The 12945-nt window shown below is 36.1% G+C and overlaps 1 protein-coding gene across 2 annotated transcripts; it reads right to left on the minus strand.

The window, feature by feature from the left end:
- Positions 1–9161: 9161 nt before the first annotated feature.
- LOC147564145 (purple acid phosphatase 3-like) lies at positions 9162–11933 on the minus strand. Of its 2 annotated transcripts, XM_086665485.1 has the most exons (7): positions 11473–11933; positions 11157–11313; positions 10570–10677; positions 10321–10448; positions 10117–10245; positions 9937–10004; positions 9162–9688 (listed from the first exon to the last, which is right to left on the minus strand). In XM_086665485.1, exons 1-7 carry the CDS (start codon positions 11668–11670, stop codon positions 9409–9411), a joined length of 1068 nt encoding a protein of 355 aa, XP_086521611.1. In that variant the 5' UTR covers positions 11671–11933; the 3' UTR covers positions 9162–9408. The 2 variants fall into 2 exon arrangements, with proteins under 2 accessions (XP_086521611.1, XP_086521617.1); XM_086665491.1 differs by lacking the exon at positions 9162–9688 and having other exon boundaries at positions 9933–10004.
- Positions 11934–12945: the final 1012 nt, after the last annotated feature.

Consider the following 12945-nt stretch of genomic DNA (forward strand, 5'->3'; position numbering starts at 1 on the left):
GATGGGGTAAGTTCGTGATAAATGTCACGTTCTTTACAAAACATATTAAAGTCTTTTGAAGTAAATTCTCCACCTCTATCCGATCTTAGTTTTTTTGATCACATAGCCATTTTGTTTCTCAATCATATTCTTGAATTCCTTAAACACTACAAATACTTCGATTTATTTTTCAAGAAGTATACCCATATTTTTCTACTATAATCATCAATAAAAGTGAGAAAGTAATTGTTACCTTCATTTGTCATTGGCTTCAATGGACCGCAAACATCGGTATGCAAAAGCTCCAAAAGATTGTGAGCTATCCACCTTCCTTCATTAGAAAAAATTGTTCTACGATGCTTCCCAAAGATACATCATTCACACACTTTATTTGGGTGATCAATATATGGTAAACCCCTTACCACATTCTTGGTTGTCAAATCTTTCTTTCCAGCAAAGTTTAAATGCCCAAGTCTCAAATGCCACAACCAAGATTTATATTTCACAATAGAGTTTAAGCATTTTGCATCACCATGTTGAATGTTTAAAGGAAATAATTTATTCTTTGTCATCTTCACCTTAACAATTAGAGTTCCACTTCCATCTCTTAATGTGAGATGAAGATCCTTCAATCTTATACCATAGCCTTTTTCTAAAAGTTGTCCCAAACTCAAAATGTTATTTTGAGTTGCGGGAACATAATTAACATCGGAGATATAGTTATGATTTCTATTTTTTAGTTGAATGAGGGTATTACCTTTCCCTAGTACCGGTATCTTTGAGGAGTCACCGAACTTTACACACTCTTTCACACTTTCATTAACTTCAACAAACAATTCTCTTTTTCCACAAATATGATTACTTGCACCAGTATCGAAATATCAAGTCCATCACAAGAAAAAAGTAATGTGGGATCTACATTGCTTTCTACATCATTCTTAACAAGATTTGCATCTTCACGTACCTCATTTTTGTGGTTATGCCAACATTCATTACTATAATGTCCAAGTTTGTGACAATTATATCATTCAATATCCCTTTTATCTCTACCTTGCCTTTTATTAGGTCTAGTAAAGTTTCTTCTTCCTCTGTGTTCATTTGTTTTTCCTCTATTAAAAGGATTTCTTCCTTTTTGGCTTCCAAATCCACTTCTACTATTATCATAACCTCTACCATAATTTTCATAGTCTTTTTCTCTTCGGGGTGAATATTGTTTTTCTTCTAACATGACTTTTGCTTGAATTATTTTATCCATCGAATGATTTGAAGAGCTTGAAACATTTCTATTCACTCGTTGTTCATGAATTTGCAATGTTCCCATCAATTCATCCACCGTCATAGGTTCTAAGTCTTTTGACTCTTCACTAAGAATAACCGCATTATCAAACTTACGTGTCAAAGAGCGTAAAATCTTCTCCATCACCCTAACATCATCACATTTTTCACCACACGTTTTCATTTCGTTAACATTAGACAATATCCTTGAAACATAATCGAAGACAATTTCTCCTTCATTCATACTCAACCTTTCGAATTCACCACGCAAAATTTGAAGACGAGCCTTCACCACTTTATCAACTCCTCTAAAAGAATTCTTGAGAATATTCCAAGCCTCTTTCGAAGATTTTGTTTCGAGCACTTTTTCAAATGTAGAACTATCAATCCCTTGATATATAAGAAAGAAGTTTTTTTTTATCATTCTTTCTTGAATCTTTAAGAACATTTTTTTGCAAGTCATTCATAATAGTTTCTTCTTATAAAGTTGGCCCTACATAACCATTTTGAACAATATCCCATAAATCTTGAGATCCCAACAATACACTCATTTGGATAGACTAATGCCCATAGTTTTCTTTTGTTAACCTAGGTATTTGAGATTGTAACATATTTGTCGTTTTTTTCAAGATTCCCAATTTTTTTTTACAAATCCTAGATTCTCAAAATGTTGAAATGAAAAGATAACATGGCTCTGATATCATTGTTGGAGATTAAGAAGTATATAATCACAATAACACAAGTAATAAGACCAATACCCAGATCAACTCAATATATTTCATTCAATAAACTTCAATCAACAAACATTCAAATAATTCGACAAAAAAAATGAATTCTTCAATAATAAACTAACTTTGATATTGGTACTTACCTTGGATACAAGGTCACAAGCATCTTCAACCCAATCTCTTCTCTAAACCACAACTCTTCAAACACTAACTTGTTTTTCTCACTAGAAACTCTTTTTTTTGCATAAGAACCACGTGCCCTAAAATCTAATAATATTTCTTGAACCCTCTCTCTGTTTTCTACCATTCACTTAATTCAATAATGAGCCCAAGTCCAATTTGGTTTAAAGTCCAGTTTTCAACAAGATACAAAAGTCATGTGAAAAGTTACCCTTTTAGTGGTCCAGTTTTTGAAGAAGACAATGCCCAAAAATTTTCATCCCAAAAATTCTTTTTGGTCCATAACTTGGTAGCTAATAAAAAACCAATTCGATCTTGAAACGAGTATATATATTCACTCTGTTGTTATATATGTTAGAATTCAGCAGTTTTGCTATTATGTAAAGTTGTTAATTATTGTAATATTCATGAATAGGGAAGTTTCCCAAGTTTCCCAATATTTATGATTAGGGAAGTTTCCCATTATTCCTAAATTACTTCTATATGTAAATCCCTTGTAAACCTATAAATACTTGTGTAAATCAATGAATAAAACACACAGAGAAATCTTCTCACATATCTCTCTCTCTTTCTTGTCTTCTCTCTCTGTGTTCAAGCTATTATTATTCAAGAGGTATTTCCCTCTTCACATGGTATAAGAGCCAATTCAGTTTTTTTTAATAATCAATTTCTTCTATCATGACTACTACTGAAGTCGATTCTGGAGACTATACTCCTCATTCTCCACCTGATCCGGTGTTTGATGTTCATCACTCTGACTCACCAACTACTATTCTCATCACTCCATTATTAACCGGAGATAACTATGCCTCTTGGTCAAGAGCCATGAAGATGGCTTTTCAGGCAAAAGATAAATTCGGGTTTGTAGATGGTTCTATTCCCAAACCCACTTCTCCAAATCAATTACACTCATGGGGAAGGTGTAATGATCTTGTTAGTAGTTGGATTATCAATTCCATTGCTCCGGATATTCGGTCTTCCGTTTTATACGATGAAAGTGCCGCCGATATTTGGCGTAATCTTTATGAAAGGTTTTTTCAAACCAATGCCCCCAAAATTTATCAATTGAAACGAGCAATTTCATCCTTCAAACAAGAAGGACATGATGTCTCCTCCTATTTTACTCAACTCAAAACTCTACAAGATGAGTTACAATCCCTCATGGTAATCAATCCATGTATTTGTGGTCAAGGGAAATCGTTACTTGATCGTACTAATCAAGAACGTGCTATGGAATTTCTTCAAGGGCTTCATGACCGTTTTTTGACAATTCGAAGTCAAATTTTGTTAATGGATCCTTTTCCTTCAATCCTAAAGATTCATTCTCTTGTCAAACAAGAAGAAATCCAACAAAATATCATGGCTGCTACTTCCAATCCACCGGAAGCCGCCACCCTTGCAACATACAACAATGATCAACGAAATTTTCGAATGGAGAAACCAAATGCTCAACGTCCTAAACGAGCTCGTCCCTTTTGTGACTATTGTCAACAACATGGCCACGTCCGGGCTACATGTTATCAATTAAACGGTTATCCAAACCGTTCCAACTCGGGTGCTCGGCCAAATCGCCCACCACGACCGACCGGTCCACTTGCCGCCACCGTAACGGAGACGGTTGATCCTCCAACGGGAGCACCTCTAGCCACCTCATTAACTCAAGAGGAATATCAAGGTCTTCTTTCACTTCTCGATCACCAACGCCATTCTAACTACACTTCCAATCCTACTCAAGGATCTACCGACGCAGGTATTAACTTTACAGGCATTCAATTCCTCTCTTCTCCTTGGGTTATTGATTCCGGTGCCGCCAAACATATATGTAGTTCTTTATCTCGTTTCTCACATTATGTTGATGCTCCACCTCAATGTTTTGTCCGTTTACCGGACGGTAAACGTATTCAAGTACGTCACATTGGAACGATTGTTTTCAATTCAAATTTAATTCTCAAAAACGTTTTACATGTTCCGGAATTTAAAATCAATTTAATTTCTGTCTCCCAACTCACCAATTCTCTTCGATGTTTAGTAACATTCGATTTTTCTTCATGTGTCTTTCAGGACCCAGTGACGAAAACGAGGATTAGACTTGGTGATCTCCATGAAGGACTATACTTTCTCCGCACGGATATTAGGATTTGTTCCTTTTCAATTTCTAGTAATAGTCTATATAATAAAGATGTTTCTGATATTTGGCATTGACGCCTCGGACATCCTTCTTCTTCTATTTTTAAGTCTTTAATTTCAAGAACTCAATGTATGAAATCAGTTTCATTCAATAAAAATCCGTGCGAAATTTGTCCCTTGTCCAAATTTACACGTTTATCTTTTCCGTTAAGCAATTCTACTTCTTCTCGTCCCTTTGAATTAATTCATGCGGATTTATGGGGACCTTTCTCCGTCCCCTCAAACTCTGGTTGTCGTTATTTCTTAACTTTAGTGAACGATTTTACTCGTTGCACTTGGGTTTTTTTAATGTCAAATAAATCCGACACTACTCAATTTCTCAAGAATTTTTCTAATTATATATCAACTCAATTTGATTCTTCCATCTCCAATTTACAATCCGGACAAGGAACGTTTCCTATTCCGAAAATTCAATCAATCCGATCTGATAATGGTATGGAATTTATGAATCATGAACTTCAATCATGGTTCCGTAAGAAGGGCATTATTCATCAAACTAGTTGCCCTCATACTCCTCAACAGAATGGCATCGTCGAAAGAAAATATCGACACATTCTGGAAGTAGCACGCTCCTTACATCTTCAAGCCCATCTCCCAATTTCCTTTTGGGGTGAATGTGTTCTAACGGCAGTATATCTCATCAACAAATTGCCAACACCAACATTACAAGGCATTTCTCCTCATGAAAAACTCTTGGGTTCTCCTCCCAAATTTGACCATCTTCGGGTCTTTGGATGTCTATGCTTTACTAGACGTCCTTTGGTAAAAACAAAGTTAGATTCCCGAGCATCTCCGGGTATTTTCATTGGCTATCCCCACAATCAAAAAGGATATTGCGTTTTCGACTTGAATTCTCGTAAAATAATCACCTCTCGTGATGTCCTTTTTTACGAAGACAAATTTCCGGTGTTGTCTAAACATTCGATCTCTTCTCCTCCTCCTTACCGACCGATGGTCTCCATCCACGATGATGGTTCCTTTAATTTTCCGAGGACATAACCATCGGCTCCTCGTCAAGCATCTCATCAAGCGTCTGATGTGCCTATAGGCACTTCCTCACAGCTTTTCGGCTCTGTCCCTTCCGCTTTGAGTCAGCCCGACAGCGACTCCTCTTCGGGCACTCCTGGGCTCCTCACGGACCAAAGCCAGAGCCCGGCTCCCTCCTCCATCGATCACGCACCCACATCTCTAGGGACGCCTCCTCCCGATGGTCCAATTCATCCTTCACGGCCATCCCGCAACCGCCGACCACCCACTCATCTCAATGACTACATCTGTCACTCTTACCCGGATTCTGATGTGGTCTACCCTCTTACTCAATATCTAAATTTTGAACAATTCTCGGGTTCTCATCAAGTCTTTCTCAATTCGGTAATCACAACCGTTGAACCCACTTCTTTTTCTCAAGCCGTCAAATCACCTCATTGGCGTGAGGCAATGTCTAAAGAAATTGCCGCTTTAGAATCAAATAACACATGGACCATTATAGACCTCCCTTCTGGAAAAAGGGCCATCGGATGTAAATGGGTCTACAAAATCAAATTCAAAGCCGATGGTTCCATTGAACGCTACGAAGCCCGTCTTGTAGCAAAAGGATACACACAAATCGAGGGTCTCGATTTTCATGACACCTTTGCCCCCGTCGCAAAGTTAGTTACTGTACGCGTTCTTCTATCAATCGCGTCTATTAAAGGTTGGTCTCTCCACCAACTAGATGTAAATAATGCCTTTCTCCAAGGCGACCTCGATGAAGAGGTCTTCATGAAATTACCTACCGGTTTCTCCAAACAGGGGGAGTCCAAAGTCTGTCGCCTTCAGAAATCTCTCTATGGCCTTAAACAGGCATCTCGTCAATGGTTCTCAAAATTTTCATCCGTCCTTATCAAGAAGGGTTTCACTCAATCCCTCTCTGACTATTCATTATTTTCTCTCTGCACATCTTCCGTACATCTATACGTTCTAGTTTACGTAGATGATATTGTCATCACTGGAAATGATGAATCCGCCATTTCCAAACTTAAATCCTTTCTCCACGCCACTTTCTCTCTCAAGGATTTGGGTCCTCTTAAATATTTTTTAGGGATAGAGGTCTCCCGATCCTCCAAAGGCATATTCCTTTGTCAACGCAAATATGCCCTTGACATCATTAAAGACTCTGGTCTTTCGACATGTCGTCCTTCTCCTTTCCCAATGGAACAGAAACTTCGCCTCAGTCCTTCTGATGGTGATCCTCTTCCGGATCCCACCGTTTACAGACGGTTGATTGGTCGTCTTCTCTATCTCACCGTAACACGTCCTGATATCTGTTATGTGGTCAATAATCTTAGTCAATTTCTACAAAAACCCAGCACTACTCACCTTGATGCTGCTCATCGGGTCCTTCGTTATGTCAAAGGATCCATTGGCCATGGCCTTCTTCTCTCTTCTTCCAGTTCTCTGCACATCACTGGATACTGTGACTCTGACTGGGCTGGATGCCCCTCCACTCGTCGTTCTACCACGGGTTACTTCACTATGTTGGGTTCTAGCCCTCTCTCTTGGAAATCCAAGAAACAACCAACGATTGCTAAATCTTCTGCTGAAGCAGAGTATCGTGCGCTAGCACATCTCACTAGTGAGCTTCAATGGCTGAAGTACCTTCTCAAAGATCTTGGCATCACACATTCTTCACCCATGACGGTTCACTGTGATAACAAAGCTGCTCTCCATATCGCCGATAACCCAGTCTTCCATGAACGAACAAAGCATATTGAGATTGATTGTCACTTCGTTCGGGAAAAGATCAAAGCAAATGTCATCGCTTCTCGTTTCACACCAACTTCTGAACAACTAGCGGATATCTTTACCAAACCACTAGGAGCTGATGCATTCAAGACGATTATTGGCAAGTTGGGCCTCACGTCCCTTTCGGCTCCAACTTGAGGGGGAGTGTTAGAATATAGAAGTTTTGCTATTATGTAAAGTTGTTAATTATTGTAATATTCATGAGTAGGGAAGTTTCCCAATATTCATGAATAGGGAAGTTTCCCATTATTCCTAAATTACTTCTATATGTAAATCCCTTGTAAACCTATAAATACTTGTGTAAATCAATGAATAAAACACACAGAGAAATCTTCTCACATATCTCTCTCTCTCTCTTTCTTGTCTTCTCTCTCTGTGTTCAAGCTATTATTATTCAAGAGGTATTTCCCTCTTCACAATATAAGTCTAGCAATTTCGTAGTTAGTTTCATCGATGTCAACTTCCTATAATAATAAAAATGATGTCAATTTCTTCCATTAATATAGCTTCATCACCGTCAACCTCCTCTATGGATAAAGCAAAAAACAATCTGTTTTAATTTATTTGTGTTCTAAGTGGTTCTCCAGCTTTGGTGCTGCTAATGGCAGTCGGTTGGTGATTTGGTGGTGGATGAAGAGTATTGGTGGGGGTAGTAAGTAGATACTAAGGTTTGATAAAAGACAAAAATAAAATAAAAAGTATTAAGACCTTCCTCTATAATTGATAAAATCAAACGAAATTCTGTTAAATAATTATGGGTCTGAAAAAGGTATCTACTTGCAAGTATACGGATGTGAAGTTATAATATACTCGGGAAAATCGAAGACGATCCACGCAGTGGCGAAGCCAGAAATTTTTTGATGTCGGGGCACATTGAAGTAAGAAGAAATAAAAAAAATATTTACTATAAAAAAATGACTTTCATTAGGTCATAATAATTTTACGTATTTATAGTTGTCCTCGACGAGTTTTCATCTTCTAAAATCGTTGCATAATAACTTCATTACTAATATTATCAAATACATCCTTCTCAATGTATGCAAGTAAATTATCATTCATCCATTCGTCTCCCATTCGATTTCATAATCTGTTTTCACAATACTCATACTAGAGAACACTCTTTCTACTGTAGCAGTTGCAACTCGAAGTGTTAATGTCAATGTCAATAGTAAGTAAACAAGCGGGTACACCTTATCTTTTCTTTTCTCTACCATCTTTTTTGCAAGATCAACGATCCCTTTGTTTTCAATAAAAATGAGACTACGATTTTGTAAGAAAGCTTGAGAACCGAAATTTATAACTTCTATATATTTGTTTGTTTCTTATTTGATTAAAATTAGAATTGGTATATAATAGTAGATTGGAAGCCTAATTTTAATTAGAATAGAAAACAATCTAAGATTTAAGTAGAATAGAAATAGCAAACCATAAAGAATTATAGGAATTTTCTGAAAAAAAAAGGAAGTGATAGACTTAGAAAATTCCAATTAATGTTTAATGGTTTTACGACTAAGTTGGGTTATTGCGTTATTGGATTGGTGCAACAGTTGCACGGTTAGTCCATCTGTGGGTATTTGAGTTTTCAATAAAAATTGATGATTTGTAAGGATCCAGGTGGGTATTTGAGTTTTCAATAAAAATTGATGATTTGTAAGGATCCAGGCTGGAAAGTGATAGTCTAATTAAAATAAATAATAGTGGTGGGACCCATTGAAATTTTTACTTCAATAACTAATATATTGGGCTGGTCTTAGGTTGGGATTGTCATAATATAATACTAGAGGCACCCTTGTGGCCTTGTTCTATTACTACTACTAGAGGAGTTCACATTTGGACCGTGGGGGCCTGCGCCCCCACAGGCCCCTATGTGGGCCCGCCCCTGGATCCACGAAGACAAGCTGAATTTGCTCTATAACCTTAAATTAGCCTGATTTATAAAGATTAATTTTTAATGAAAACAAATAACAAATGAAGGAAAAAGAAAGTGAGAAAAGTTCTAGGATTTTAGAATTCACCACATAAAATCACTTTTAGAAACAAGTAGTAATTACTTAATCATATATACTTTTTTTTTTTTTTGATGAAATACATTACCCGCCCCGGTCATTCTCTTGTACATTGTTTCGTCTTCGTGACGTATAAGATAAAGTGTAATTTGATTTTGTTACACGTACGAAAAGGTGTAAAAGGACAAAACTACCCCTTGTCTTATTCTAAAAGGGTGAGCAAAAGAGTGATTCAGGGGTGTTCTCTACCAGTGTTATTAATAAGATAGTTATTTCTCGACTGCATTGTTCCCAAAACACATCCCAACAATCTCATTGTTTGCAGGACACATACCTAACATAGACAAGGGGATATTTGGTTGTTTGTAGAGGTTAAAATGATGCAAGGAATAGCCATAAACATCATAAAAGACAATCCTGACTTCATTCTTTTTCATTTCCATAGACATAAATCCTTGTCCATCATGGTAGAATTTCAATCCATCCACTTCTTTAGCAATACTTTTCTTTGTTTTTGAACCCCCTCCACTTGTTAAAAACTTTATTCCACTGCATCTCAAAAGTTCACATAGAAATTAAACTTCAAAACTTGTCTCATTTTTTTTCCTCCCTACCACTACATCTAGATTGCGCGAAAAATATTTACCTTTACCTTTATAGAAATGAAAAAGGAGGTTATAAAAGACAAACACACACAACAAGTAAAACCTTAACCAACAATCAAGAAAATACAATACAATACGGATTTTAACGGATGTCTCTGCGAATTCGTAAATATAAAGAAATTATTGTCTTACTTGGTGGTAGGGCTGATATGTTGTAAGCAATGTTCGTGCCCATTAATGAAAAAATCCACATTATATACCTGTATTAATCAAAATTAAGAACTTGACAAATGAGTATTTAAAAAAAGTTTATTTCATTTATAATTTGGTTCAAAAATGAGATTTGGAAACTATAGTGGGAGTATTTTTTACCTCAAGAATTGGGAGAAGCTTCTCTACGAGTTCAATGGTGTCACCTACTGGTCCTGCACTTCTAATTGTATGATGACCAATTACAATCTTCCACTTCCCCGATGATTTCTTCAATGCGGTCTCAACATCCTATTATCACAAAATTAATGCTTAAATCATATAATTTTATCTACTAATTAAAACACGATTAGTGAATTAAATTACCTCAAGAAGATCGGCAATATACTTATCTTGAGGAGTTACGCCACTCCAATCGTATATATTTTTCTTAGGTTTTGTAAAATACTCGTTCACGAAAGGAGTTGTGTCAACAAAGATGAAATCCACAAATTCTGAATAAATATAAAAAAAGTTATATTTATTACTTTGCAAGCATCTTAACATCTGAAATTGTAACAAAGTAAATCAATAATTTGATAGTTATTTTAAGAAAATAGAGGAATATTTATTCACCTGAACTGAGCAAAAATGATCGGTAACAAAACCATCTGTCGTCGATATCTCTAAGCAATGGGCTTATTTGTGCTGATACATTACCTCTATAGTCATGGTTGCCCAAAACTATGACATGTTCATGAATAAAAAAAAAATATCAAAATACAAATTTAATTTCGAGTCTATAATTTAGTTGAGTAAAATTGTGATTTATCAATAAGATTTGTCTTGTGCTAACTAAGGGTAGGGTGAGCACAGGTTAGTTGTCTACTATTTTTTGCTCAATGGAATTTGAGAAATGCAAGTGTACAAAGAATCTTTGGCAAAATCCTTGACTCGATGAGTCACACGGCTAAAAGAACACATCAAAGTTAAACTTCCAAAAACTTTGATCTTTTAATGAAAATGAGTCATTAAGTCAAGAATTTTTGTAAGGATTTTGTCATTGTAACACTCCAGAAATTGGAATTACACCGATCAAGACTACAACTTCATTAGGGCTCTAAATCCTTATAAAGGGACTAGCCACAAGTGCCTAATACAAGTTTGATTACATAGGAGAAGTACTAAGACCTTATGATACATCTCAAAATTAATAAACTTACTAGTGTACCATGGCTTTTGCAAGCTTTTTGGGGTGTAGATGTTCTTGAAGGACTCGTAAAATGTTGGATCTTCTACGCCAGATAATCCGTTACTATAGAAGTTATCACCAGTAGAGATGACAAAATCTATATCTAGCTTCTCTCCTATTCTTCCCATCTATATAACATTTGATTAAAAAGTGTATAAATACTTAATGTCTAGTTAACATAGGCATAACTATTCATAATTGATCATAAATATTGTAATTAAAATTAACCTTCTTAATTTGTGTCTCCAAAAATATTAACAAATAAGAATAATTTATAGAAGGATGACCTGAAAAGCAACATTAGATTGGTTGAAGGAACCTTTCCTTCCCCAATCTCCAACCACCAAGAAATTAAGTGAACTATCTTCTCTTCTTGTTTGGTGTTCAAGTCTCTCTAGCTCTGCCAAACTTGTTTTCATTACCAAACACAGGAGGACTAATAGGCTTGGTAGAGCCAGGGAAACTGCATTTGAAACAACACCCATGGCTCCCCCTTTAATACCTTTCTAGAGAGAGAATGAAGAAGAGAGATAGGGAGAGAATGAAGAACTTAATTTCTATACACACCAAGATAAGAACTAGTGCCGTGAGGTTGGATATTTGTAACTTTGGAGCCCGGGAAAGTCACCAGAAACAACACCCATTGATTCATTCTTGGTGAGAGAGTGAGAGAGAGAGAGAGAGAGAGAGAGAGAGAGAGAGAGAGAGAGAGAGACAGATAGATAGTTCTTATTTAGATGTCTTGGTCAACTTTGTCATACGAGATAAGAAGTTTTAATTAAGAAAATCGGTTATTTCTTTTTGGGTTAATTCCGTTTTAGCCCTCAATTTGTGGCCAACTGGCCGGTTCAGCCCCATAAGTGTCCGGTAGTTCATTTTGACCCTCAAGAACTATTTGTTTTTTGTTTTTTTTTTCAAAATACCCTTGTGGCGTTATGGTAGTTTTGATTCTTTTCAATAATTTATCCAAGTCATCCAACATTCTCTCCTCCACATGGCTCTTTCGCCCACATCAAACCCTCCACCTTCTCTCTCTCTATCTTCATCTCTAGAATAATTTGAGAAACTCAGTAAACAAAATCAACAACAAGCAAATCAATAATTCTAAAGATCAAAGTTCTTCAACATCAAAAAATTTGGGGAAAAAAGTTCATAGTAGTTTCTGAAGTTGATCAAACTTACTTTTGTTAAGATTTCAAAGAGATCTCTAGAGAAATCAAGATTTTCCAGAACTTTAAAGGGAGGATTTGAAGAAAGAAAAAAAAAAGATATTTGGTACTTCAAAAACCCTAAAACATGGTAATTTACATTCTGGATTAAGAGTTGTTTTTTTACATTAAGGAAAAAGTATATCGGGTTCAATTTCTATCCCAGCGATTCAACGTTGCCTTCGAAGTTCAATTTATCTTTCGATTCAACTTTTAGATTCAAAGGATGAAGCTGATTTATCTTCTGGTTCTAGCTTTGTTCCAACGATTCAACTTTGCTTTCGAGAACTGTGAGCGATCCATTTCACGAGGAACCAACCTCTTTTTTGAGTAGTTTTTTCATGTTCATCAAAGAAGTACATATTTGATCTTGTAAGCAATCTGACTGAAATGAGAAGAAAACTCCATCAAATCAGAGAAATCAATTTCTTATTAAGATCTTTTTGTTTCTGTACAGGCATCAAGAGAAGTCATGAATATCTCTCTCTAAAAATTTCAAGTTGTTATCTTAAGAAATGAAAGTAATATGTTATGTATAATCTCTTAGTTTCC

Source organism: Eschscholzia californica, unplaced genomic scaffold, assembly GCF_041429995.1.
Source record: "Eschscholzia californica isolate CP2 unplaced genomic scaffold, dmEscCali1.0.p SCAF_1, whole genome shotgun sequence".
Lineage (NCBI taxonomy): Eukaryota > Viridiplantae > Streptophyta > Magnoliopsida > Ranunculales > Papaveraceae > Eschscholzia > Eschscholzia californica.

Bases quoted from the DNA above. Each gene is read 5' to 3' on its own strand.
- LOC147564145 (XM_086665485.1), bottom strand. From the start codon at position 11,670: ATGGGTGTTGTTTCAAATGCAGTTTCCCTGGCTCTACCAAGCCTATTA. The intron at 10,678-11,156 runs GTAAGTTTATTA...AACATGTCATAG, and splicing joins GCAAAAGCCATGGTACACTA to TTTTGGGCAACCATGACTAT. The intron at 10,246-10,320 runs GTAATTTAATTC...TTGTGATAATAG, and splicing joins ATATTGCCGATCTTCTTGAG to GATGTTGAGACCGCATTGAA.